Raw genomic sequence first — 27,681 nt, 5'->3', positions numbered from 1 at the left:
CCGCAATCAGATGCAGGAATACCTCAGCACCGGCCCCTGAGCCGCACGGCGTCCCGCAAACAATCCACAACACGTTGTGCAGCTTCGTTGTGCAGCGACGCTCCGGCTGGGCTCCGAGGAGCGCGGTCCCGGCGCGCCGAGGCTGCTGCTCGCTCGTGTAACCAAACCCGCGGCCCAGCTCGCACGCAGAGACAACGGACACACGCAGGTTTTCCCTGGTCCTTCCATAAACAACGCGCATTTTACTGTGTAAAACGCAGCGCTCGGAACTGAAGATGGAAGCTGAGATTGAGATTGAGCTTGACTTCTAACCTCTGGAAAGTGGTTTTCTGGAGAGGGTTTAATGAAACTAGTAAAGGAACTTTGGAACACTAAAGAAAGTTACATTTTAATATGTGTAAGATAGTAACTGCAAATAAAACACTGTGCATTAGAAGTACAGATTTTCCTTCGTCAACCAGGTATAAAGATTAAAATACGTGAAGCCTTTAAAAAATAGCGTGTGCAGCCATGCACACACACACAGAGAAAAGGACACGTGAATGCCAGGGAAACAAAATGCTCACAAGATGCCTTTTTCAGGAAATAAATTAAAAGAAAAAAAGATTTACCAGCTTCTTCAAATTTATGTGACGATCTAATCACAAAATTGCTTCTAAAATAATACGTCTTAACCACATAGTCAAGCAGTAAAAGCCGAAGCGTTGGCTGTGTCGGCTGAGGAGGACGGAAGCGGTTTTGCCGTGTTCCCCTGTTGTGCCCGGCGGCTCCAGACGCAGCGGCAGCGCCGCACGGCCGCCGCTCGGGCGCTCCCAGCGCGCTCGGCCCGGGCCGGAGCGCTGGTGTCAGACCCAGTGCTTACACAGCCCCTTGGAATCACGCATCTGAATAACACACTTTTGTTTAAAGCACAAACGCATCTGTTTCTTAAGCGATAATAGACTGCATCTCGATCCTCAGCTTTTTTCCATACAGTTCTTGGTGCTAATCACGAGAACTCTCCCTTGATGTTTTGCAGAGTCCATATATTCCAGTCCAGAGGCCTGACAGCTCCTGGAGGATGGAAGAGCAAAGACACTGCAATCTGCATGCACTTGGCAGGTATCTGCATGGATTTGGGGCAACGGCTGATTTTCTGGGACAGGGGTGGGGCATTTGCATTATTTACAGGGGACACCATAATAAGATTCAGTTGCGAATCCTGGGTTTGTGCCTCTAGGTTTTTGCCATCGTTTCTGAAGCGCGGAGCAGCTTTGCAATTCAGCTGGGCCATCGTTACTGCTGCGTAGCTGGCGGGAGCAGCGGGTTCGTACACTCAGCTGTGCCCAGGAAAAAAAAAATATATATATATATACTAATGGTACTAATCTTTTAGAAAATCCAGTTAAGCCTTTTATACCTGCTTTTTGAAAAGCGATGCACACAACCTTGTTCCCGCAGGAGACACTTCTTTCACAAGTCTCCCCCATGCTAAGGCTCTTCCCACGTGGGGACGTGAAGAGCCGTTTGTACCGTGGTGAGCGCTTGGCCGCACAGTCCTCCTTGTCTCTGCAGGTCTCTTCCCCGGCCCGTCCGTGTCCCTGCGCGGAGCCGCAGCTGCTCGGCTCAGGCACCGCGCTGCGATGTGCCGGACGGAGCTCCAGGGTGCGGGCGGGATCGCTGAGACCTGCGAGTGTTTAAACAGGGACTCCACACCTATTTCACAGTATCTCCCTCCATTTTTACCCTTTGAGGGTTTAGTTGAGCTTCTTTATTATTTTAGGGGCTCTATTACTTGTCAGTACAGACCGGCCGGCTTCTCTGCGTCACAGGCAGCATGGAGGACGCTGCCAAATTTTGCTTGGCTGGATTTAGTTTTTTATTTTTATCTTCCATGGCTTGTAAAAATGCTTTTAAAAGGCTGGACATGAGTCTTCACTTTCCCGACTGGCTCCACTTCTCCATTTGCAACAAATCATTACTTTTTTTCCCTTTATCCTGAAAAGGGTTGAAATTAAGGGGCTTGTTTTAACCTATCTTAAATGAGTATCATTCCAGTAATGGGTTCCGTTATTACGGGACCAGTAAGGGGAGCTCAAGTGTTGTTTACGGTAGGTCCTACACTAATGATGTCTGCTGGCTATTTGGTCTTTTTCAAGCTCACCTGCACCCAGAGCAGTGGTGCAGATGCACGAGATGCACCAACCTGCTGTTTCTCGGCAGTGGGGAGCGGAGATTGTTGAAGACGCGGAGCAGAGGAAGGTGGGAGCAAACTCTCCCACTGGGTAGGGAGAGGGCGGCTGGTTCCCTCGGGTGCCAAGTGAAAGGTGCGCGGGTGCTGGGGTCACACAGGTGCCCTTGGCCAGGCCCAGCCGGGGGAAGCTGCTGAGCACCGACTACCTCAGTGCCCTGCGAAAAGGAGCGTTTTCGCCGCTGAATCCGGCTCGGCCGTGTGCCCTCCCGAGCTGCGGGCCGGGGGAAGGCGCCATCCCGGGAACCGGGGCCGCCGCAGCCCCGCTCCGCCCCGCTGGGCCCGGGCGCTCGCCCAGAGCCCGTGGGGGCGGGCGCTGTTCCCCGTCCCGTCCCGCTCCGCCCGCGGGGCCGGCGCGCCTGCGGCGCCGAGCCCAGAAATTGCAGCTCCGCGGCCGCGCAGCGCCTGGGCCGCCCCGCGGGGCTCCGCTGCCGCCGGAGGGGGAGCCGAGCCGAGCCGAGCCGAGCCGCGGGCAGGGCGGGTGCCGCTTCCCTCCGCGGCGGGGACCGGATTAATCATTGCAGAGCGCTCGGCCGGCGGCGCGGGGCGGGCTCCCCCGCCTCACCTCCTTCCCCCGCGCCTGCCTGCCGCGCTGCCCCCGCCGCCGCTCACACGGGCCGCACGCAGCTGCTCGCTCCGCCGGCTCCAACTTTTTCCGCCTGTTGCGCGCTCCGAGCATCGTGCCCGCCGCTCGCCGCCCGGCACGGCGCTCCGGCGGGGATGGGCGCCGCGGGGCAGCGCGGCTGGTAGCCCGCTGGGCGGGCGGGCGGCCGGGGGAAGCCTGCCGGCGCTCTCCGCTCCCGCCGTTGCCGCTGTGGCTGCCCCGCGCTCGGCAGGCATGGAGGTGCAGCTGGGGGTCGGCCGCGTCTACCCGCGGGCGGCGGGCAGGACCTTCCGCGGGGCTTTTCAGACCTTCTTCCAGAGCGTCTGCGAGGCGTTCCAGGCGCCGCGGGAGGAGCCGGGCACCAGCCAGCAGCCGCCGGCGTGCGCGCCCTGCCCGCCGAGCCCCCGGCCGCCGCCGGGGTCGCCCGCCTGCCTGCCGCCCCAGGAGCCCCGCGGCGCCGGGAAGGGGATGCCGGTCGCCGGCCCCGCCATGAGCTCGCCCTTCCCCGGCTCCGGCGAGCTGAGGGAGCTGCTGTGCGAGGCGGACGCGCTGCCGCTGCTGCCGCCGCCCGAGGCCGAAGCGGAGCCCAAAGAGGACCCGCTGGGCGACAGCGCCAAGCAGCTCTGCAGAGCCGTGTCCGCCTCCATGGGCCTGGCCCTGGAGGCGCCGGGGGAGCCGCTGCCCCGCGAGGACTGCATGTTCGCGCTGCCCGCCGCGCCGCCCCGCGCCCCGCGCCCGCCCGCCGACCCGCCGGAGCCGCTGCCCGCCCCGGCCGCCTTCGCGGGCGCCGAGGCCGTGCTGGCCGTCGACGCGCCCGCCGGGCCGGGGCTCTACCGCGGCTCCCCGGGGCCCGCGGCGCGGCCGCCCCCCGGCTTCAGCCTGGCGCCGCCGCCCGCCCGCATCAAGCTGGAGAGCCCGCCGGGGCCGGCGGCGGGCGGCGGCTGGGGCGTTCCGTGCCGCTACGGCGCCGAGATGGCCCCGCCGGGCCCCGCGTCCTCCTGGCCCGCCTTCTTCGCCGAGGAGGAGCAGCTGTACGGGCCCTGCGCCGAGCCGCCCGCCGGGCCCTTCGGCTGCGGCCGCGGACCGGCCGCCGACACCGCCGACTTCCCCGCCGACGCCTGGTACCCGGCGGGCCGGGCTCCCTTCGCCGCCCCCGCCTGCATCAAGAGCGAGCTGGGACCCTGGGCCGAGGGCTACGCCGGCGTCTACGGCGACGTCCGGTGAGTACCCGCGTCCCGCCGGCACCCAGCATCCCGCATCCCACCGGCATCCTGCACCGCGCATCCCGCCGGCGCCCCGCAGCCTGCGTCCCACCGCAGCCTGCGTCCCACCGCAGCCTGCGTCCCACCGGCGCTCGCACCCTGCATCCCTCTGGCACCTCGCACCCCTCCAGCCGCTCCGCTGCCTCCCGCAGCTGCCCCGGCAAACGCCGCGGGTCCAGCCCACCTCTGTCCTGCCTGCTCCCCGCTTGATTCACCTCTCGGCTGCCAGAGCCTTCCGTTTTACCGAAATGCTGTCACTTGTGACTTATTTCTGGCACAATCTTGCCTAATACTCCCGGTATTCTCCGCCGGCCCCTAAAGGTTTGAGTGCATTTGTCTAATTTCGTTACGCATCTGTTATCCCTCATCTCTCGGCTGCTGTAAGTGTGCGGGAATTGGGGCGCTGCGCTTGAAGCACGGACAGATCTTGAGATCAGGTTAAAATTCTCCCTGCCCCTCGTTCTGCCGTGAGCTGGACAAATGGGCAATGAGCTGTGCAGAACAGGCTGCGACTGCTGGGTATATAGGCAGAGAAATACCGTGTGTGCTCTGAAGCTCTGCTTTAGGTACAGGCAGAACTTGTGTTTTAAAGTAGAGATAGGAGTACAGGAGAGGAGAGGTGTGAAGGGTTCATTCAAAAGTAATTTTTGCATGTGGATTAACCCAAGAAAAGTAGATTAACTGTCTCTGAAATAGGTGTACACCATCTAAACCAGTGGGCATACTGCATCATCACCTTTCATCATGGCAAATCACATTGCTGTGTGAGAATCGCTGCAGCTGATAGAAATATGACTGAGAATGTGACTGCAAGAGGGTTTTCCCGCTGGCTCGGGGGCAGCCCCAGCCACAGGCGGTTGGCGTGGCCTGCGCCTGGGTTTGCGTCCTCGGAGTTCCACATCCACATGCACACGCTGTGCAATTCTGTCTGGTGGGAGCAAAGATTAAAATGAACAGCTACATTTTCCCTTTAAATTAGCAGAGAGCAAATGTATCACACTTCTGTGTCTGTGCTTGTTTGGCACTTTAAAATGCTCTCAGCTTTATTCAGGCAATGTGGTGATTATATTCCACACAACAATTTACTTGGGGATTTTATGAAGGAGGGGAGGGCTTGGCAGAAAAGCTGGGGTAGAAGTGAGGACGGGTCACAGTGAGTCCAGCGGGCAGTTTGCGCGCCCTGGGTGTGCCCCTCTGGAGCCGCGTGAATCTGCCGAAATCAGCGCAGGGTGGGCAGGGATGAGTGGAGCTGGAAAAGTTCAGCTGCCCAGGTGCTGGCAGTGGGGGAGGCAGGTTTTCAGTAGCAGAAGGCTCAGCGTGCGATGGGTGGTTTGCCCGGGCAGCGGAGCCCCGCGCCCATGGGGAATGCCGTGTTGAGAGCAGGTTCTGGCTCATGGGGTGGTCAGCAGGCAGTCGTGTGGGCTGGACCTGGGCAGCAGGTAAATTTTGCCCAAGTCCAGCCTTAGAGATAAATGATGTTCCGTGGGAAGTGCTGTGTCCTCCTCTTCCTCGCAGCTCTGTTCAACGTGTTGTGTCCGCGTCCCTGCGGCACAGCGGCTCCAAAGGGCCGGGGCTCCCACTGGCAAGTGTCTGCAGGGATCGGTGGAGCTGGAGCCAGCACAGAGAGCTTTAAATGCCCTCCCCTTGTTCCTTGAACTCCGTTGCTCGTACAGCGTTACCCAGCTGCTGCAACCAAGCCATAGACTGATAGTATCTATACCCTGCTCTGGGTTCGGATGCAGTTTTTAAATACTGTAAGGAAAGCAGAACACTCCTTTGTGGTCTGGCTAAAGCCATCCAGGTCAATTGCTGCCAAGTTTATATTTCATCCCAGCGAAGTCTCCATTTACTTTACCATGTGCTGCCTGTTAATTGTCGTGGTGTTTAATCTTCCCCGGGTCCGAGCAGTGCCAGCGCAGCGCAGTCCCTCTGCAGCCGCGGCGCTGCCGGTGGCGGTCGTGCTCCGGCTTCCCAGGCAGCAGCGCTTGCGAGGAGAGGGTCGGGGGGCTAAAACGCTTTACTGTAAGGTTCCCTCACCAAAGGATGGTATGCTTTGGATCTGCGCTCCCCTGCTGGCTTCCAGTGCCGGGTTTAAAATCCTGCCCTGCGCGGCGTTGCACAGAAAGCTTTGCCCTCTTGGCCTTGGAAGAGTCCTCTTGTCGTTTAGCTGAGGGCAGTTCTGTGGGCTCGGTGCAGCTGCGCCAGCCCTGCGCCGGGAGCCCCGCGCTGCTGCAGCGCCGCAGCTGCAGGCACAGCGGTGTCGGCCGTTCCAAGGCGTGTGGCTCCTGGCTCTGGTCGCTGCTTTGTGCCAGGGGCTTCGCATCCCTCCCCTCCCAGGAGAACCTCTCTCACAGCCCCGGCTCTGCCCCGGTGCAGTCCAGCTCTGGTGTAAGTAGGTGTTTTTTAAGGTAGAAACAAACACCCACTCTCCAACATGACTTTAAAGCATGAACGGTTTCTGAATGTTTGGGGAGAGTTATTTACATTTTCCCTGTGTATAAACGGCTGTCAGTCTGGGTGTTGGGGTCGCTGCTAGAAGAGTTTCCCTGATCGGCGCGGGCCAGGGGCTGGACGCTCGCGGATGGGAAGGGAGCGCGGCGGCGCAGCCCCGGGCACAGGGGCGGTGGGACGGGCGCTGCGGCGGCGCCGGCGCGGGTCCCTCGCTGCTGCGGCCCTGCCACGTGCACGGGGCGTTGTCTGGGTGTAGAGGCACCGAAACGTGACAGAGGAGACAAAGGCATCAATAGAATTCGGTTTAATGTAAAGCTTTTGATATGATGCACCTGGTTGTGCCAGTAATGCTTATTTGTAGTTAGCAAATTAATACAAGCTTTTGTTACACCGTGCACTTGTAGCTGTTAATCTTTGTGCTCTGGTTATCGCATAATTATTACCAGCAGTCTTTGAGGTGACTCAATAACCTGTTTTAAGAGTGAGATGCAGCACTTACAGAATATGGCTTGCAAGACCAAAGCACAGCACTGGTAAGGGGCATAGGTCAGTTTCGTTTAGGCTAAAATGGTCTCAAAGGAGTTATTACGGAAGCAATGGAAACAAAGGTGATAAATTTAGGCAGTAATTGGCTCAGAAAAATCTAGCTGTCCATGTAGCTTCAGACATTTTTCAGTGGCACTTGCTATTGCTACTGTTACAGGTTTGGTATCGCTGTATTTGCTGGTTCCACCTACCTGCGGGTTCCTCTCGGCTCAGCTGCGATCAGCTTGGGCGAGCGCCGTGTGTTTGTGTATCTGCCGTAATGGCCAGATAATCTCTCTGTGGCCAGCTATGTAATTGTGATACCGCATGCAGATAATACCTGTAATAATTTCTCTGTACTGAAGGAGGAGATAAGATTCTGATAAAGAGATCAAGGGCGGGTTATTGGGCTGGCAGTGGGAGGGCAGCGGCTGCTCTCCACGACGTGCCCCGTCCCAGGGACTCGGGGCTTCTGACCCTCAGCTCTTCGCTGCGGGGCCCAAAGCCCTTGGGAGGGGATGACCCTCCCGCTGCCGTTGTCACTGCGGCCTTTCTGCTCGGGGAATCTGTGTTATGTAAATACTGCTTTTGAAGACAAGCTGTGCGTGGAAGAACGTGGCTCCCGAAGCCGCTCCCTTGGCCAGCTCTGCGGTGCGCGCTCGCGGTCCGCAGCTGCGGACGATCGGCAAGGCTCGGGAGCCGGGGCAGTCACTGCTGTGCTGGAGCTTTCTGATGGATCCTGGTAAAGAGAAAGCATTAAAAACAATCTTCCTCATCACCTTTTGATTCTGGTCCCCATTGGCAGGCACGGGAAGGCTGCTTGAAACCCAGAATAAGGCGCCAGTCCTGCACCAGTGCCGTGTGGTTCAGAGGACTCAGGACCCCTTTGAATGTCAATTGGCGCATTACCGAGCTGTGACCAGGGGCTGGTCGTGGCTTGAGGTCAGGTTGTGAAATAGCGATGTGCTGGGGCCATGCCGGGAGCGGCCGGGCTGGGCGGTTCTGGAGCCCGGCTCTGCCAGGCTAGTTACCTAGACTCAGCCCACAGGGTGCGAGAGCAGCAAGTGCCACTTTTTTAAAGGCTTTTTAAAGACTTGGTGCAGGGAGCACACTGAAATCCACATGGGGAGCCTGGGTCCTGGTGGCATAATGCACCGAGGGACCGGCTGTTTGCTTTTGGAGGCGCCCGGAGCCACGCAGAAGGCGCTCTGGAGCAGAAGGATCTTGGTCCTTGTGTTGACACTGGTGAGCCCTGGGGTGACAGAGGCGCCGGTGCTCGGGGTGCTCCCCCGGGTTCGCGGTTGCGGGGCCGTGCAGGAGGCGGTGAAGCTCTGTCCCCTCCTCTGCCACTGAACTGGGGTTTATGGCTGCAGCAATGAACGAAGAAGGAGGAGCCATCTTCAGTGCTCTTTAGTTTCCAACTGGCACCGTGGAACTCGGAGCTGAACGGGGTCGGGGTCTGTGCGTGGTGGGAAGGGAAGGGAAGGGCTGATCCCACCCCTGGTCCTGAACCAGGAGGAAAACTGAAATGTTGCTGTTTCCTGCAGGAAGAAATTCCAACATTTCCTAAAATGTTGCAAGTTTTTGTGGTCATATGGGAACATTTTGTTTTGGCACGATATAAGCAGTTTCATTCACAGAGTTAACAGGAATTTGTAATATAGAGCAATCGTCTGTTCTCTGTATTTTTCTGTCATTTATATTAATTACGTTTTTATCTTCGCACTGAGCTTCGTTCATGTTTTACGAGCTGCTGATGTACAAATGGCCGTCCTGCTGTGCCGCCCGCGCCGCGGTTGCTCCTGAGCGCCGCGCAGGGCGCGCTCCACGCTGCCGGCGCCCGCTCCCACCGTTCGCTGTGAAATCGATACTTCCCGCTCGTGATCGCAGGCTAAAATTACAAAGTTAAATATAAAATATAAACATTTTATCATCCACTGGAACATTTTAAAGTTATCAAAGGAGCATTTACTGAAAGGAAACTATTCTGTGGGAGACTTTCTACTACTTCTAGTAAAAACCACCGTTTGTTTTTCTGAGCTGATCCCGGAGATCTGTGCAGCAGTTGTGTGGCTCTGGCAGCTAAATGGTGGAAATATGTAGAAAAAATGAAGTTGCCCCTTGCACAGACATCACAGACATCGAGCCCGAGGTCTGGGAGCATCTTTCGCACCGGGGTGTTCCCGGCTGGGCCGCGGCGTTGGCTGGGCCCGGTGTGCCGGTGTCACCGGGGCTTTCCCGCTGTCCCTGCGGGTGGCTGGACACGGTGACCTGATCTCCTGTCGATGTACGCAGCCTGTCACTCCTCAGTTAAGGGACCAGAGTTAATTTAGATGAGCGAAGCTGTTGTAGTGTTTGGGAGGCTGGTGTAGTTGGGAAACAGCCTGACCAGAACTGGCTTTATTTTTTAACAATAGTAGTTGTATGAGCAAGCCCATTAAAATCAAAAGGAGCTGACCCAGTTGTCATGGCGAAGACTTGTGAGGGAGGTTCTTCATCCATATTCCTCTCGCTGTATCCAGCGCTGCCCCTGTGTTCCCCACCAATGTGCCTGTGCTGCTCACCCCCCGGATGAGCGAATCCTCCCCAGCTTGGAGGGGCGCACAGCCCGGGGAGGGGCGCACAGCCCGGGGAGGGGCGCACAGCGAGGAGAGGGGCGCACAGCCCGGGGAGGGGCGCACAGCCCGGGGAGGGGCGCACAGCTCGGGGAGGGGCGCACAGCCCGGGGAGGGGCGCACAGCCCGGGGAGGGGCGCACAGCCCGGGGAGGGGCGCACAGCTCGGGGAGGGGCGCACAGCTGAGGCGCCCGGCTCACCCGCAAGGCGCCTGCAGCGCTGCTGCAACGTGTTTGTGCTTTATTCTCCTTTTAAAATAACCTTCACACCCCCTATTCTTCCCACGAGTATTTTCAGGTGAAGTTCAATGCATCCTCTAACAGTAATCAAAGTATCACCAGCAGCAGTACTCTCTGCTTTGATGGCACTTTCCTTCTGGAGCACGTATGAGCAGCAATTCATTTAGCCTGCGGGCAACCATGCAAAATAGATATTATTCCTTTTCCATGGATGGAGTGAGATGATGACATGTCCTCAGAAGCAATAAGACTGATTTGGTGGGACACAGATTAAGTGATTTTGCAGTAGTAGAAATAATCTTAAAAATACAGCCCATCTCTGCGGGTATTTATAGCCGGTGCCCTTTCCCGGCAGCGGGCACCGGTCCCGCTGGGCGGGAGTTGGATGTCACCTGCTCCGGGCATCTCGGGCATCCGCACAGGGCGAGTGACACCCCGAGCTCTCCGCAGGGCTCCTGGTGACTTTTGTGTGTGATCAAACAGCAGAATGGAGCACACCGTGATAAATAAGTGGCAGCCCTGGTAAAGAGCGGTGGATAAGCCCGTATGTTTGCTGGGGGGCTGGTTGGTGCTTCCACCGCACTGCTCGGCTGTGGGGCTGCTGAGGGGCTGGTGATGCCATGGACCACGTGGAGCTCCTGGGGCTTGCAGGCCAGGTGTCTGCTGCTTCCAGACCAGCTCTGGGAGCAAAGGAGAGGCCTTAAATAAGGCTTAGAAAGTCAGAGCAGATCTGCCAGTATTGGGACGCCAGTAGCGTTCGTGTGGGGCATCCTCTGCTGCGAGAGCGGGGGACGCGGCGGGCAGTGTCCTGCGGGTCCCCGGGGAGCAGCCGGGCACACGTCACTCTGTGGAATGTGGGGGACCTGGGGTGCGCGGCACGGGGAGCTGGAACCCCTCCAGGACAGGGGCCGCTGCTGGTGTGCTGTGTGGTGATGATCTGTCTTTGACTGGTCAGCCGGCTGCCGCGGGAGGGGTGTCCCTGACACTGGCTGCCTGGCCCGGGCTCCAGCACCGCTGCAAAGCTCGGGGTTCAGTTTCGCAGGAGTCTGGGGCTCTGATGTGCCAGAGGCTTGTCTGAGGCTGGGGGTGCGGGTTGGGGGTGCAGGCTGGGTGCCCTCTTCCTCCATGCTGGTGTTCTGCGGGACTGGACGCTGGGCTGGCTGTGGCTTTGGGAAGAGCCCTGCGGGTACATCCCACGTTACAACAGCATCTCCGTCTGTGCTGCGGCCACCACCTCGCTGGGTGTTCCTGAAGCGCCATCAGGAGCAATCCCTGAAGTGCCAGAGGGGAGCCCGCAGGTTTCCTGACGTGCGTTTCCAGAGCCACTGGGACACGATCGGCTGCCCAGACAAGGTGGGAGACCCTGGGCTTTGCTTCCTCCCCGTGTTCTCGCCGCTCAGGGAGGCCTCATAGGGCTGCTGCTCGTTGTCTTTCCCAGGATGATACTTTACTTATTTTTCTGGCGTTTTCTCACCAGCCCTTCAGCTGTTTGGCTGGTGTTACATATTTTAGCTGCATTTGCTTCTTTGCTGGTTAGAAATGGCAGAAAAAAATGCTTTGACCTTGGCCCGTGTGCTGAGAACAGAGTCCAGGCACAAGCTTTTTGTATCAGTGATTTCTGGGGAAGGCTCCTGCCTCCTCCCCCCTCCCACCCGCAGCGGGAGCAGCGCCCACGCGGTTCCTGATGCGCCTCTGGACGGGCTGTCTCGGCAGCTTGTCTTCACTCTTGTAAAGAGAGAAAAGGAGAAAAGTAATTTGCGTGCGGATCAGGTTAATTGCTTTCATCTGGGTGGCAATTAGGTGCATGAACTGGAAAATGAAATACCGCATGCAAATATTGATCAGATGATCTACATTTTTCTTGGATCCTGTGTGTTTGTGGGCACGCACCACCCTCCGCCCCGGACACCGCGCGTGGGTTTTGCGTGCGTTCTCGTGTAGAGAGCGTGTCCGTCCCTCGCTGCGGTGCGTGCAGCAATCGCCCGCGGGGAGACGCGGAGGAGCGGGCGCTCTGCACCATCCTGCCCCTGGGTGCTGGGCACAGGCACCCCCTGGGACACGGGGCTCCCGGAGCCTCTGCACAGGGACATCCCCTCCTCTTGTCACTGCTCAGGGGCAGGTCCCTGAGCTCCCTTCCCTGCTGTCTGGCAGCGCTGTCCCTGTGTCTGGGTGGCACGTGGCCTGCTCAGGTCTGGGTCCTGGAGTCGTGGTCCCATCGGGACCGTGTCCCCTCCTTGGCTGGCTCTGGGTTTGTCCCTGTGCATGCTCGTACACTTCGGAGTGTGCGGGGTCATCCCAGTGAGTTCAGCCTGCTCACACAGATTTAGTTTTCTGGCTTTCAGGTTTTTGCTTTGCTTTTATGTGTCCTCTGAGGTTGGAAAGTCTCTCCCTGATAACACCATCTTCCGCTTGCAAAGAAATCTGTTACTTCCCAATCTGCTCCCAAGTCCCCAGGAACATCTTTAGATGATCAAATTGAGAAAAAATAGCAGCACAGGGATTTTTTTCCCCTTTCTTGTTTACAGCGCAGCCTGTGCCAAGCGGCAGGTCCTTGGTCCGTGGTGAGGGTGGCTGTGTGGGGGAGCAGCGCGGGGCAGCGCCCGCAGGATGGAGCATCCTCATCCTCCCCTGCAGCCGTGGGACCAGGCTGGGCTGGGTGGCAGCTGAGAGGGGCCTGGGGACAGCGGTGCTGCCTTCGCTCAGCTCAGCTTGGTGCTTAAAAGCTTGACTTATGGCCTGAGGCCTTATGGCCAGCTGCCCAGGCCCCCGGGTATAAGGTGTCACGGGGCAGCGGGACCGTCCCTGTGTGTTCCGGTGAACAGAGGGGACTCCGGCTCCGTGTCCCCTGGGGATCCCCTGGGGCCGGCGGTGACACTTTTGCTCCCGGCTCTGTCCCACGCACCCTCGCCTGTCCAAGAGCTGGGTCAAGGTGGCGCTCGGCCGCACTGTTCCGAGATGATTATCTTGCTGCATGTTTAAAAGAGAATTCAGAGAACACTGTCAAGGCTAGGAGGCCTAAAATTAGATGTGGCATCTGTGTTTTGGTTTGCAGGCGGGATTAAAACGGTTCCTGGCCGCTTTCGTTGTTCGCCTGCTCAGGAGAGCGGAGCGGGGCTGGAGCAGCGTGCGGGGCTCCTGGCTGACGCCCCAGCACCTCGGCGCTCAGCGTCGCTCCCAGCGCGGCTCCGCGGGCTGCAGCGATCTGCCTGCGCTTCGGCAGCCCGGGGTCAGCCGCTCGCTGCTGCAGGGCCCTGCCCGCTCTGTTTCCCGAGAAGTGCTTTCAGCCCCCAGCACCGGGCCTGGCTGCCCGTGTCTGGTGTCTCCAGAGGAGCACTCCAGCATCAGGCTCCATTTCCGGGGCAGCTGTGGGCAGCTGTGGCCGCGGGCACGCGCAGGGGGCGCAGGCGGGCAGGGGGCGCAGGCGGGCAGGGGGCACAGGGGGCACAGGCGGGCAGGGGGGCACAGGCGGGCAGGGGGCACAGGCGGGCAGGGGGGCACAGGCGGGCAGGGGGGCACAGGCGGGCAGGGGGCGCAGGCGGGCAGGGGGCGCAGGTGGGCAGGGGGGCACAGGTGGGCAGGGGGCGCAGGCGGGCAGGGGGCACAGGCGGGCAGGGGGCACAGGCGGGCAGGCGGGCAGGGGGCACAGGCGGGCAGGGGGCACGGGCGGGCAGGGGGTGCAGGCGGGCAGGGGGCACAGGCGGGCAGGGGGGCACAGGTGGGCAGGGGGCACGGGCGGGCAGGCGGGCAGGGGGCACAGGCGGGCAGGGGGCACGGGCGGGCAGGGGCCCGGCGCTGCGCCAGCGGCTGCTGCGGGATGCCGAGGAACGCGCCTCTGCCGCTGAGATCAGGGCTAAAAGTGCCAAGAAGACCATAGATATGTGAAACCTTCGTTATAATTTGCGTGTTTACTCTTTATGAGATGACTCAAAGCTTGATCTGCTTTGAGGGCATGGGGATATGATATTCTTGCGTAAGCTGTGAAGTCTCTTCTAGAAAACAAGTGGTTTGCCAGCAGAGTTGAAGAGAAAATTTGCAGATAGAGCTTATACCCATTTAGGACATAATAAGGAAAAGCGTTTTTGTGTGCTTGGAGCTGTGTCTCTGCAAAGGTTTGGTCTTGGTGTAAACATGCCTACAAATAAACCAGTTCTGCCAGAAAGTTCCAGGACCAGCTGAATCATAGAATCATTTCAATTGGAAGAGACTCTCATGATCATTGGGTCCAACCGTAACCTAATTCTGGCACTAAACTGTGTCCTTAAGAACCTTGTCTTTCAAGCTCCTCCAGGGATGGTGGCTCCTGCCGCTTTGCTGCCCATGCGTCAGGTCTCTGCGCCCGCTGTGTGTCCCTCCCGTGTAAGTGCCATTTGCGGTCTTCTCATTTCCCATGCTGGATTCCTCCCTTGTCTTCCTCTTCCCATTTTCAACTCTTGCTTCGTCCAGTAGAGAAATACAAATGCAGAATTTGCAGCACCGGTTTCCTTAGCGATAATTCTGCTGCCAGATGAACTGGGGAAAGCGTGACACGTGTTAAATGTCCGAGTCTGGAAGCGAATCCTGCCGTCCCCCAGCAGCGCGGCCGGGAGCCTGCCCGCCATGGGCTTGTCCTGGCGGCCTGAGGGCTGCGCGGGGGGGCTCCGGTCCGCACCCCCGAGCGCACCCACTTGTTCCTGGGTGGAAGAACTGGGACTGTCACACGCGTCCCCAGGAGCTCCCGCGAGCGGGGCAAGTGTGGAGCCGAATATCCACTTCCTCATCACAGAAGAATGTGGCCGCTTGTGTTTACCAGAGCCTGTGAAACTCACGGGAGGTCAGTAAAATATAATGGTGGGTGGTTCGCGGGTTTGCGGAGGCTCGGGGGAGCCAAGCTCCCAGCAGAAGTAGCACCTCAGCACCAGGAATTCACTGTGTTGCTAAACCAGCTCTGGAAAGTAGAGAAAATCCAGTTTATTCAGCCGGTTCAGTTGAAAGGCTCGTCATTCAAAACACAGATCTACTCGGAGCTGTGAAAAAGCCGGAAAATGCGGGAGGTTTTAATCCAGCCCAAGTAGAGAATGAGGCATGGGACAGTGGCGTCCCACGGCTATTAAATCTTGGAGATCCCTTAGAAAATGGCCCATCACAAATAAAATATTAACCTAGAATCTAATAAAGAAGAAATGCGACATACACCATTTCTGAGTTATAGAATGCAAAATCAAAAGTCATGGCAAACTGTAGAACTGCTTCAAAAAAGCGATGTCTATTTGTGGAGCAGAAGGCTCTTGCTAATGGAAAGAACTGTCACATCCTCTGCAGAGGCATCAACAGCGCCCTGTTAAAACGAACACGTTCTGCACATTGCAAAGAGAAAATGTGAAGGTAGGGAATGTTACCGAATGCGTTCTTAGGGAAAATCACTGCAAAGGGAATGTTACCGAATGCTTTCTTAGGGAAAATCACTGCAAAGGGAATGTTATCGAATGCGTTCTTCTGGGAAAATCACTGCCAAAGGCAGATGTAGAAAAGATGGAAACTGATTATTTAAGTAGAGTGGTCCTTGTTGCTGAATTAAATCCCGGTCCCTGGGCTGGTGAAGGGGTGGCGCTGCCTGTCCCACCTTGGGGTCCCTGGGCTGGGGAAGGGGTGGTGCTGCCTGTCCCACCTTGGGGTCCCTGGGCTGGGGAAGGGGTGGTGCTGCCTGTCCCACCTTGGGGTCCCTGGGCTGGGGAAGGGGTGGCGCTGCCTGTCCCGCTGGGGGGTCCCTGGGCTGGGGAAGGGGTGGCGCTGCCTGTCCCGCTGCAGGGGTGTCCATGAGCACGGCGTTGGCAGCAGCCCCGTCCTGCCAGCCCGTCACCCCCAGCAGCTGTTGTTTCCTGTTTGAGACACCGCGTCACTTGGTGGATTGACCCAGTGATTTGTGGAGATACTGCGGGGGCCAAGCGGCCAGTTCACGAGGTGCCCGGCTGCGCCTGTCAGGGGACACGGGGCTGTGCTGGGCACCTCTGCAGCCCCAGGTGTCCTGCCCGGCAGCGTCTGGGCAGGAATTGTCCTACAGAGCATTGTGAGCAGGGGCTGCTTGTCTGGTTTATAAATGCAGTGCTGGCATGGGATCGTCTGCTACAGAAACAAAGGGAGCATCCAGGATGCTGCCAGGATGGAGAGGCAGGATTCCCCATCCAGAACAGTGGCAAGGTCCTTGGAGACAAAACATATGGATCAAGAGTATCTCATTATTGGTGATTTTCATATAGTCACATTTTCTTTTTGCCAGTGGAGGAAGTGGACTTGAGAATGGAAGATTATGGTGTGGGTTTAATTTAAAAAACATCAGTCAGGACAGACTGTTTCCTTGGGCAATGAGCAGGGCTCTGTGTGCACCGAGGACACCAGGGTCTTGTCCTTGGAGCTCCGGGTGACTCCACAGTCGCCAGGACAACACGGTGCACAGCGCTGATGGCCTCGCCAGGGCTGAACCTCGCTTGTTTTACTCATTTTGCTTTTTGTCCCCTTCGTGTTTCATAATCAGGTGAATTCCCTTCTTAAGTAACCTTGCAATACATTCATGCTGTCTCTTTTTGTAGATCCTGCTCTGCCTGGGGAAATCAAGTGTCTCATCTTCTCTGGGCTGATTTAAGCTGCTCCCTGAGCTCACTGGCTGGAGATCAAGTTTTGAGGCAGAAGGTTTGGTCTCAGTACTGTATCCACATCGCAGCAGCTGCTGCCGCAGAGGGACCCGGGGGCCGCCTGTGGGACCCAGGGGCCGCCTGAGGGACCCGGGGGCCGCCTGCGGGACCCGGGGGCCGCCTGTGGGACCCAGGGGCCGCCTGCGCCTTTGCATTTCAGGGGTACTGCATCTGCCTCCTTTCACCCTTTTAACCTCGTTTTCTGCTGCTTTCTTGGGGATGACTGGAAGGTGGGAGCCAGTGATGGTGGTTGAAATCAGGAGACTCGGCGGGGGTTTGGGTTCTGCCGTGGCCTCTGCTCTCCACCCATCACTAGGTGCGCCGTGGCTGTTGGGGACTGTCCCCAGGGCTGGGACAAACAGTCCCAGTCTCTGGTAGAGATGGGGCTTTGGTTATGGCTGGGACCCAATGTGTGAAAAATAAACTGACCAAATTAGTAAACAGAGCATTTGAAAAGACAAAAGATAATTGGGTTTGGGAGTTTGAGGAGGGATTTGTGCAGCTGTGCTTGCAGAAGCTGCTGTTGCCCCGGGCTGGGAGCAGCCCGGTCACAGGGAGGGATGCTGGCTCTGCCTGCCCTCGCTGCCAGGGATGTTTGCAAAACCCGTTGTCATCTCTCATGTTTGTTTAAATCCAATGGAGATCGAGTCCCCTGTGCGTTTACGGCGGGCTGCCCCGTTGCTCACGCTGTGCTCCGCGCTGCTCGCTCAGAGATGCTATCTCACCTCTCCGCCTCCAGCGGTTCTGCATGAAAACAAGACATGGTCAGTTTAGAAATGTAGTCAAGGCTATTTAGAAAAAAGGAAATAAATTCAGTGTACAAGGCTGCATGTTTATAGATTAGACTCCTCAAAGCATGTTAACAGATGGGATGCTTTAAAGTTTCCGTGCAGACCTCGTTATCTGGGTCAGCGCAGCTCAGTGACTGTGGAGGGGAGATTCAGTTCAGCTCGTGCTGGAGCCGGCGGCAGCGAAATGGGAACGTGCAGGAGGACCTGAGGCTCCTGCCCGAATGAGCAGTCACGGTGCCGGCTGAGCGGGGACCCTGCCCCGGTGTCCTCCGCAGACCCTGCTCCAGGCACCCGCCACGCAGCTCCAGGGATGGGAAGCCGGTTATTTTTGATATTGTGCTTGAAAATGTCATGCACAGATTATGCCCTTTTAAAGGCAACATTTACCACTGATAACATCACAGAATCTCAGAAATAACAGTACTTGAAATGGCTGGACAGGATTCTGTGTCATCCAGGCTTGTGGGCAAGTGCTCCTTCAGTTCATGGCTCAGCATGTCCTTGGCATGGTGGCCAGGCTGCCGATAGCCGCACCGCTGTGAGGGTGCGGAACCCCAGCACCTTCCCCGCGGTGAGCGAGCGAGGTGCCGTGCTCCGGCGTTCCCGGCCGTGGCTTCGGGGCGGGATGCGCTGGGCACGTGGCAGCTCCGGGCAGGATTCTCCGAGGCCGTTCCAGCCACGTCCCCGTGTCTGCGCGTCCCCTGCGTTGTGCTTCAGCTGTTTGGACGAGACCGCTGAGTCCCAAAGCCAAATCAAATTCAGGAGTGAAGGAGGTGGAAGTTGTGTTTGTTCGGTTACGTCAGACTGATGGAAAACAGGGAGTGTGAGGAATGCATCATGGTGAATTCTTAATGAATTAATGTGGTTGAGCAGGCAGCATGGGCTGCAGAGCCGTGCAGATAAGCACAAACATACGTTCTCGTGGTGTGTCCTGGGCGTCAGGAGCTGTGGGCAGCTGTGCCTGGCTCCCTCTGGACCGTGTGCCGTCTGCTGCTGGGGTGGAAACCCTCTTGGTGGGTTAGGAGAAGTGGCTGACTTTTCTCTTATCCATGGTTGCCCTTGGCTTTCTGGGCACGTTGTGAAATCTCAGCTGTTTGGTTAAATTAACTATTGACAAACAAGTGCTTCTTGCAAAATTGTAGTTCCTACTCTACAGAAATATTTGTGTGTGGCAGGAGGTCAGCAGACTCTTCATTTCCTTAAAGAACCCTCTGAAACAACAGTAAAATTCTTCCTGCAGCCATCAGGGAGATACTGAGGTTGTTTTTTCCCCGGCCGCTCCGTGTGCAGCCCTGACCTTGGCCTTGGGGCCGTGCGCCGGCTGGATCGGCCCCGACGTCACGGCTGCGCCAGTTGTGTCTGCCCACGCCGCGCTATCTCCTGCTTTGGCTTTCGGACCCTCTGTGACATTTGCCACATATTGTGCAAACTACAGTCGTGTATTCTGGAGCCCCCACGCCACGCTCGGTGCTTGTTTTGGTCAGAGCTCCGTGTTTCCGTGGCTCTGTGGGGTGGGTACGATCAGGAGGTACCGACACAGTGAGAATGTCTGCTGGGGGCAAAGCGCCGAGCACACACTGTGGTGCTGGTGCTGGTGCTGGGCCACCCCGGGTCCCCGGTGCAGGGCAGAGCAGCTCCTGGCGCCGCTGGTCGCTGGGACCCGTCCCGGTGGGTGTCCGGGCTCTGCCCGGCAGCTCCCGCTCTGCACGGCCTCCGGAGCCGCCTCTGGCTCACGGCAGCGCCGTCACCCCTGTGCTTTGGGAATGCCCTTAAAGGTCACTTGGAAACTGGAAAATAGGTTGTTAAAGCTCACTCTGAGTTGGTCACATTTCAAGTTTTATTTTTCTTACAATTTTCTCTCTAAATACAAGAAAAAGACAAATTGGCATCTTTTTAAAATCAAGAGTGTTCCTGGGCAAATCCTTCCACTCTGTGGACAGTGTGCTGCTGGTAGTAAAGGCACAGGGGCGAGCTGGAAACATTGCTGGTGCGAAACATCCATCTCCCGACCCGAAATGTCCATCTCCCGACCCGAAATGTCCATCTCCCGACCCGAAATGTCCATCTCCCGACCTGAAACGTCCATCTCCTGACCCGAAACATCCATCTCCCGACCCGAAGCGTCCATCTCCTGACCTGAAATGCCCATCTCGTGACCCAAAACGTCCATCTCCTGATGCGAGGGGTTCGCAGCCCCCGTGTCCCGCCTGGCGGGGGGGGGCGGCTGCCCGGGCTGCCCCACGCAGGCGTTCGGGTTTGCAGGGGCAGCCCCAGCGCCGTGGGGCCGCGCTGCCCAGCACCCATGTGGGCAGATGCACCTCTATAGGTACACGTGGGCACAAAGGTATATATGCACTTGCACAGCTCTTCTTGTGGAGAAAGAGCTGTTTAGAAAGCACTCGAGCCTTAATTGGTAACCTACTTTGCAGCTTTAAATAATTACGCCTCAAAAGTACTCCAAGGTCTTCTGGGGGTCCTGCTTCTGTCGTCGCAACCGCTGCTGCTGCGAGAGCCACTTTGGCTGATTTCTGATCTGAAATACATAGTGCAAAGAATTGGGAAAGCACAATATGGAAAGCCTTGTAGAAAAAGATAAAATAGCTCCTTTCAGATTTCTGGTTGCGTGGAGAGGAGCAAAAAGGTATCAAGTCGTTAGAGGAAAGGTCTGGTTCTGCTGGAGTCTGAAACATTGCTGGATATATAAGATCTTTAGCAAAGCTTTTCTATCTGCTGCGGGTTATTTGTCAGTGGTGCCAGCTCTGCGGTGCCTCTGGGGCTGAGGGGGGGTGCGGGGTGTCCCGGGCCGGGGTGCGGGGTGTCCCGGCCCGTGGGACGGTGCCGGGGCGCTGGTGAGGCAGGGAGGGCGTTGTTGCATCAGGACTTAACTGCGGCAGATCTGTTGCACCCACCTGCATCTCCCTGTTTAATCGGTAGTTGAAGAAAAGCCGTGGCAGTGGAGGTTGTCGGGGAAGGAGAGTTGAGCAGCATCTGCAGGGCAGTCACTGATGCTGATTGCTGCTGCTAAAACGATGGGGAATTACTCAAGCTGTTTCTGGCCTTACGAGCAGAGGATAAGATTGCTGCTCCAGTTATTAACGTACAATTTAGGCCGGGTCTGCACAGCTCTCTTAGGAGGAGCAGACAGCAGCGCTCTGGAAGGAGCAGCTGGCAGCCGGTCGGTGGTGAGCGTGGCTGCGGTGTCCCCGTCGCCGTGCCGGTGTCCCCGTCGCCGTGCCGGTGTCCCCGTCGCCGTGCCGGTGTCCCCGTCGCCGTGCCGTCCCGCGCTCGGCTCCGAGGGCGCGAGCGGCACCGTGCCCCGCGCCGGCCGGCGCTGCCGCTGGCTGAGGCTGCGCAGCCCAGCTGCTGTTCACACAACAGCAACAGCCCCTTAAACTCCGGTGGAGGAGCCTAAAAGCTGCAAGACTTTGCCCAGTGTTCACAGTAGGGGTTCAGGCCGCCATCGCACGTGGCTGTTTTCTGTTTCGGTGGATTTGGGGTTTATTCATACTGTGGGTACAAATGGGGCTGTTATGAGCATAAAGGTTTTTCCCAAGAAGTCCCAGAATTGTCACATTTGCTCTTGATGTAACTTGATTTCTGAGAGCTCGCCTGCAAGCGTTCAAACAATACCAGAAACCAAGAGCAGATCTAATTTTGACCAAAAAGTTGCAGTGACCTGCTAACTGTTAGAAGCTAATTGCCTCATCTGGTGCTTTGACAAAAAGCCAGTTTTCGCAAATAACTTAAAATGCTATTGCTGCCCATTCTGCCTGGCGTGCGTTGACTTGTAATTCTGCTAAGCAGCTCTCCTGCTGCCTTCCGAAAGGCAGCTTCTCAACCGAGTGTGTCGGGGGGAGGCGCAGGGCGGGCGGCAGCGCGGGGCTGGGGCTGGGTGTGCGATGGAGGGGGGTGAGGAGCACGGGTCCCAGGGCAGCGCTGGCTCTCGGAGCATCCCGGTGCTGCGGTTAATGCGGCACTGGCGGGTCAAATCCTCTCCCATGGTCCTGGACCATGGGACCCTCCTCAAGTTGCACCAGGGGAGGTTGAGGTTGGATCTGGGGAGCAATTTCTTCCCCAAAGGGCCGTGGGGCATTGAACAGGCTGCCCAGGGCAGTGCTGGAGTCACCAGCCCTGGAGGGCTGGACAGACGGACATGAGGTTCTCAGGGACAGGGATAGGCGGACTTGGTACTGTTAGGTTTACAGTTGGACTTGATGGTCTTAAAAGTCTTTTCCAGCCTAAATGATTCCATGATTCTATGACCAAGTCCCAAGGTCAGAGTGAGGTTTGGCTTAGTCCTTGCTTGCCTCCTTTCTGATCAGCGCTTGGCTTGTCCCATCACTGAAGTTCTGGGGTTGCCATGAGTGTCCTCCCAAGCGCCATCCACTGTGCTCAGCAATAACTCGTCCCAGGCTCGTGCGCTGACCCTTTCCCTTGTTCTCTTCCTGTTTGACGCTGCAGGTTGGACACTGGCCGGGAGCACGTCTTGCCCATTGACTATTACTTTCCACCTCAGAAGACCTGCCTGATCTGTGGAGATGAAGCCTCTGGGTGCCACTACGGAGCCCTCACCTGCGGGAGCTGCAAGGTCTTCTTCAAACGGGCGGCTGAAGGTAACGTGTGCAGAGGGAAAATCAGTCCCGCCCCAGCGCGGGCTTTCTCAGCAAAGCGGCTCAAAGGTCGGGCGCTACCGACACCAGTTCTTGCTCATCTGCAGTCAGGTCACTAACGTGTGAGTGCTGGAGGCGTTTGCAGCATCATGGTATCTGTTCCTCCAGCTGAAAGGTTAAGGGGGAATGAGAGAAGAGTAGTGGGAACAACATCTGGTGGGTTTCTAAGGCCTCTTAAACTAGTAAGGGAGAAAATTCAAGGATAAATTCATTTCTTTGTCATATGTTTGTCATTCCACGTTGCAGATGGCCCTCAAAAAGTAGCCACACCAGTTTGCCAAAACACAAACCTTTTCAATGACTGATGATCTTGGCAAAGCGGTGGGACCCCAGAACAGCCAGTTCTGCTTCTCCTCTTGACTCTCAAGGATGCTTTAAGTTTCCATCAGCCCTCCTGTGATCTCAGAGCCACAACTCCAAGTTTAGGGGATGCTTTTCCTCTTCCAGAGGCTCAGTTCTCTCAATACCTGCAAAACCACAGAGCCATTTGTCCATCGAGAGCCGTGCTCTGACCTCGGTGTCCATGATCCCCTCCCCAGCCCTTGAGCAAGCAGCAGCTTCTCGCCCAGGCTGGCGGTGCCAGGCTCTCCGGGGATGTTGGAGCCCAGATGCCCCTCTCGCAGCAGGGGCTGTTCACCACCTTTCCTTGGTGCTGACCCGGCCCAGCTGCCTCCGCACCGTCTGGTTTGTCCCTGCAGCTGAGTTGCGGTTCCCTGGCAGCGCAGTGGGACTCTCCGCTGTGGAAGCCCAACTGTCTGCTGACGGAATGTGCCCGTAAATGACACACCTGACTGGTTTTCTGCAGTGATGAACCCAAAAAGTCATCATTCTTCCTCGGTGCTAACATAATGTATGTGCTGCGCCGGCGCAGCGTTGGTGGCCGGTGTTAGGGCTGTGACCGTGCCCTCCCGCACCTCCCGTCACCCTCTGTCGAGCGGAGGTCCCGGGCTGGTGGGTGCTCACCTGCCGCTCTCACGGCATTATCCCGCCTGCTTGGAGTCACATTTTCCCTCGTTCATCTCACATGCCAGGAGTGAACTTGCCAGCACTGGTTCAGGGAAGGAGTGGCTGTGCCATGGAGGGCAGCAGCATACTGCTGCCAGAATCAGACAGCCAAGTCATATTAATAGAGAATAAGTTTGGCATATTTTTCTCAAGTAAATAATTTACAGAGAAGTCCCTTTGCTGTACACCAATTCTGGATTGGCTTGTGCAGCCAGAGTAAATAACAGATCCTTATTTAAGTCAGCAAGTTATTGTTGATTTATAGTAAGTGGAATCTTGGCGCTCTCTGTCAGATAAAGGGCTGATGAAATACCCCGTGTCAGCAGGCGAGTCCCGGTGCTGCTCCTTGTATTGTACACCAGCGTGCGCTCCGTCCTGCTGAGCAGGGGTGCGGGGTGCTGGGGGGTGATGCGGGGTGCTGGGGGATGCTGGGGGATGCTGCGGGGTGCTGGGGGATGCTGGGGGGTGCTGGGGGATGCTGCGGGGTGCTGGCGGATGCTGGGGGATGCTGGGGGATGCTGGGGGGTGCTGGGGGATGCTGGGGGGTGCTGGGGGATGCTGCGGGGTGCTGGGGGATGCTGCAGGCTGAGGTAGCTGCTTGCGCTGCTCTTGATCATGTGCTGCGGTGGTGGTCCCTCTCCCAGTTGTGTTATGTCATTAATGTAAAGCTTTTAAGCCTGGGGGTGTCCCAGGGGTTGGAAGTGCCGGGTTGTGTTAGGGTGGGCAGCAGCACTTTGCCTTTCCCCCGGACGAGACCGTGGAGCGGCAGCCTGGGCGTGAGGTTTCATCTGTACCATGGGGTACAAGGATAGAGCCTTTATTCTGGGAAACAGACAATAAATCTGACTCCTTTATAAATACTGGGTGCAGGGCAGTGGTAGGTGATGAGTGCTGTCCTCACTGTACTGAAGACCTTGTGGTTATGTGACACTCGGGGAATCACTCCCTCAGAAAGCCTCAGAGAGCCCCAGCTCTTAGGATTTGGTTTATGCACTGAAATACAAGGAGGACGAGGTCCCTGTCCCTGTCCTCATTCAAAAGGCATTTAATGGATTTTCACATTCACAATCATAAATCTTCCTCCAGACTTAGCACAGATTGCTTTGCTTTCTGGAAGAGAAAGCTACTCTGGGCACAACAACTCAAGTGACAACAAGCTTTTGGCAAAATACCTTCTCTGGGCTGAGCAGCTGATCTTTCTCCTTGAGCCATTATTTTCAGTCGAGGCTGGAGAAGCGCTCCTGCCCGGCTGCCACTGTGCTCGTGGCAGGTGTCGGGCGGGGGGACACGGTGGTGGCAGAAGCGTCTTTCTGGCGGTGTGGGTGGCACAGGAGGGGACACGGGGTGTCCCCAGGAGGGGCAGGGCACAGCAGCGTGTTCGGGGCGGTTAGCGGGGGCTCCCGCAGCTGCGAGGGTCCCGCTCGCACAGACCCGTCTGCTGGCGCTGCTCCCAGAGCAGAGGGACAGCGAGTGCCCTGGTGACCGCCCCGTCACCTCTGCCCGTGGCAAACGGCCTCTGCATTGGCGGGGAAGGAGCGGGGTCCTCTCTGGGCATCCTCCGCAGCGTCGTCAGCTGCGTGATTGTATCTGAGGGCAGCGTCCCCATCGAGAAGGGGCTGGGTGCCTGGCATTGCAAAGAGCAGGAGTGCTGGGTAAAATAGGAGAGCGTGTTTAAAGTTTAGACCTGTACCTGCGGGTTTGCAAAGCAAGAGCCTCTGCTCTGGAGCAGTATGAGAAAGCACCTCTGTTGTTTGCAGGAATGAGAAAGAGAAAAAAATCATTCCAATGTTAAACTCAATAAAAGAATAAAACAGTGCATTTATCTTTAAATAAAGAACAGCTGATTGCAAATGTCCCAGCTTGCTCTTAAATGAAGAGACTAAATTATCCTGAAATTAAAAACGAGTCTCTGTAAATGAGAAGTTACTTAAGACCGATGGAACCTCTCTGTGCTCCAGCCACCCTTCCTTGTTCTCCGGCTCTCACAGCCCTGGCACCGTCTCCGCACAGCGGTGCTGCGCTCGGGGGACGCGGCCGGTCGCGTCCCTGTCACTAGTGCAGCTCCGGCTGGGGGAGGAGGGGCAGAGGATGCCAGTGTGGACAGAGCACACGGAGCTGCCACTGCTGGTACCTCCGCCAGCCGCCGGGTCCAGCCCTGTGCCGGCCGCGGGGCGGCGAGCGTCCCGGCACCGCGGTTCGCTGCGGCCATGGGGCGGGCAGGGCAGCGCAGGACAGCTGGCTTTGCCGGGACACAGCGTGGTCCCTCTCCCAGGTCCTGGGTTTGTCCCACAAACCGTGTCCACAGCTGGGGACAGCAGCGATGAAGGCGGCGAGTTTCTGCAGTAATTAAAAGGGGGATCTCTGCGTCGCTTGGAATTAGGACAAGGTGAGCAAGCAGCTTGTTCTCGTGCTGAGCAGAAGCAGAGTCATGAACAGCCATTTGATGACCATTTGTTTCCCTTTTTGTTAATGGCTAACAGCTTAAAATAAACAGTGCCAGCCTATGCATGTACAGTTAACAGAAAATGGGTTCCTGCCCCAAAGAGTTTATTTTGTGAACCAGGAAGCGGGCGCTCACCATTTCAGCAGGATCACCGTACCGTGACCGTGGGCCCAGCTGCTGGCTGCAGCGTCGCAGCTCGCGTTCGGCCCAGCCCATCGCGGGGTGCAGCGCCGCAGACCCTGGGACGGGCTCGGCTGTGCAGGGTGACCGGGGCTGCGGGGCGGAGGCTCCTGCCTGGTCCCTCTGCTGCCAGATGGGTCCCTGTCCCATCCCTTCCCAGCTGTGCCAGAGGTGGCAGATGCTGCTGCACAGCTGGAGGAACGCAGCACAGCTGTGTCTGCAGCCAAATCTGGTGCCGCCCTGCTGCCCCCCAAGTGGTGCTGGGGGGACAGAGCAGGGTGGGGACGCTGCTGGAGCCTGGGGAGAGCGGGGGCAGAGCTGGGGGTGCTCCTGCTCTTGGCAGGGGAATTGAGATGGGGCTGTGCCTGACCCCGGGGGTGGCCTTAGGGATCTTGGGCAGTGACTGTGTGCTTTCCCTTGGTACAGCCATTCATGGGCAGGCTGGACCTTTTTAAAGATCTTGAGCTGTAGTTCAGACTAGGGGGGCGAGCCAGGGAAGGGGCAGGAGCCGGTGCCTGAGGCCGGGGACCGAGCTGGCCCTGGGCCGGGACTGAGCCTTGCCGGCGCCCCAGCCCCGGCCGGTCACACTCGTGGCTGTTCTGCTGGGCTCTGGAGCAGACGCTGTCGGGCAGGAATCCTGCCGTGCGGCGGGAGGGGAAGGAGAGTCTAATCCCCTTCCCGCTCCCCGTGCCTGGGAAAGGAGAGCGTCTGTTCCCGTTTCATGTATGCACGGAAAGAGGTCGAGTGGAGAGAGTGTGGCCTCGGCACTCGCTTCCCATAGCACAAAAATAACTCCAAGTAACCCAGTTTCAGCTGAAGTTGTTTATTACTCATCCTTCTCAATGAACTGTTGAAAGGGAGACTGGTGCTTGTGTTCTGAGGCTCGTCTGAGTGTCCTTAACACCGATAATGAGCAAAGGGAGGGGATGAGAAGAGCTGCTGATGAGAGCAGTGTTAAAAGGGTTTATGGAGGTCTCACGTGCTGCAGGTAATGCGCTCGTGGCCCATTATGTCGCCAGTCTGAACAGCTCAGGCACTGGGCGGGTGTAGTGATCAGCTTTTCATAGGCATGATTCTAAGAAGTTTGGGCGTGTGGTATTTTGGCAGCTCCAGTGCCATCCTGTGCACGGGCAGGGTTGAGGAGTTGGTTCTAACCAGCGTTACGGTGAGTTTTCCGCACCCCTGCGATGGCTGCGGGGGTTTGCAGCCGCACGGTGTCACCAGCCAGCGCTGGGGGACGGTGGCACCTTCGGGGGTTCCTGCTCGTGGGGGCTGGGGGTGATGGGGAAGCAACAGATGGTGCCAGGGAGGTCCAGGACGCCAGGCTGATGAAACCTTTGTGCTTCTTCTGATTCTGGTATCTTCAGAAGTTGTGGATGCGTGTGGGGGAGGTGGGGAGCTGATAAATCAGTGCACCAGACTGGTGCAACTCTTCTCAAAATTGGTACGTGAAGGAGTTAGATTCAGCCTCATCCTTCTAATGAATCTCTGGTGACTCTAAAGGGCCATTCCTATATGAATATAGAAAGCGGACACTTGCAGGATGATGAATGAAGGTTAGGCCGGATATAGACGGAGTTCCCATGTAGGCTGCTTCTGCAGAGTCTGAGGCGCACAGCTCTATTATTTACCAAGGCTGGTTTAGTTTGGAACGGCATGAAGAACATCAGATAAATCCTGATCCAGTAAACGTGTTTAGACTTGACAAGAAAACAAATGGTGAGTCAGGAAGGAAAGTTCACTCTTGGCATGTCTAGCAAATGAGGCAGTTAAAAAGGAGCTGAAATTCGGAGCTCTAAGGGCTGCTCTGGGCACAAATGGAAAGGCAGGTCTGAAATATTGGTTAGTCTGACAATGAGTAACTTGTAGCTCTGCATTTCCTGCCTGCCCTCGAGCCGGCGGCTGCACAGGGTGTCCCGCACGGGGACCCTCCGGTCCCCGTTCGCTCCAGCTGCCAGGGCAGCGCTGGGACGGGGCGCTGGTGCCGACACCCGCGGCGGC

The 27,681-nt window shown here is 57.4% G+C and overlaps 1 protein-coding gene across 7 annotated transcripts in view; it reads left to right on the top strand.

Annotated features, from left to right (window-relative positions):
* Window positions 1–2,641: 2,641 nt before the first annotated feature.
* Window positions 2,642–27,681, top strand: part of AR (androgen receptor) — a 48,965-nt gene continuing 23,925 nt past the window's right edge. For all 7 annotated transcript variants that reach the window (XR_014184926.1, XR_014184927.1, XR_014184928.1 and 4 more), the window contains exons 1-2: window positions 2,642–4,054; window positions 21,844–21,995. Coding sequence is in view for 1 of the 7 variants with exons in the window: in XM_082061645.1 (XP_081917771.1) it covers window positions 3,069–4,054; window positions 21,844–21,995 (1,138 nt within the window). In the remaining 6 variants the exon portion in view is untranslated. The remainder of the gene's footprint in view (window positions 4,055–21,843; window positions 21,996–27,681) is intronic.

The sequence above is a fragment of the Streptopelia decaocto genome (assembly GCF_964273445.1).
Source record: "Streptopelia decaocto genome assembly, chromosome: 10".
Lineage (NCBI taxonomy): Eukaryota > Metazoa > Chordata > Aves > Columbiformes > Columbidae > Streptopelia > Streptopelia decaocto.
The sequence above is the reverse complement of the archived record's forward strand: the minus strand, read 5'-3'. Positions and strand labels throughout refer to the sequence as shown.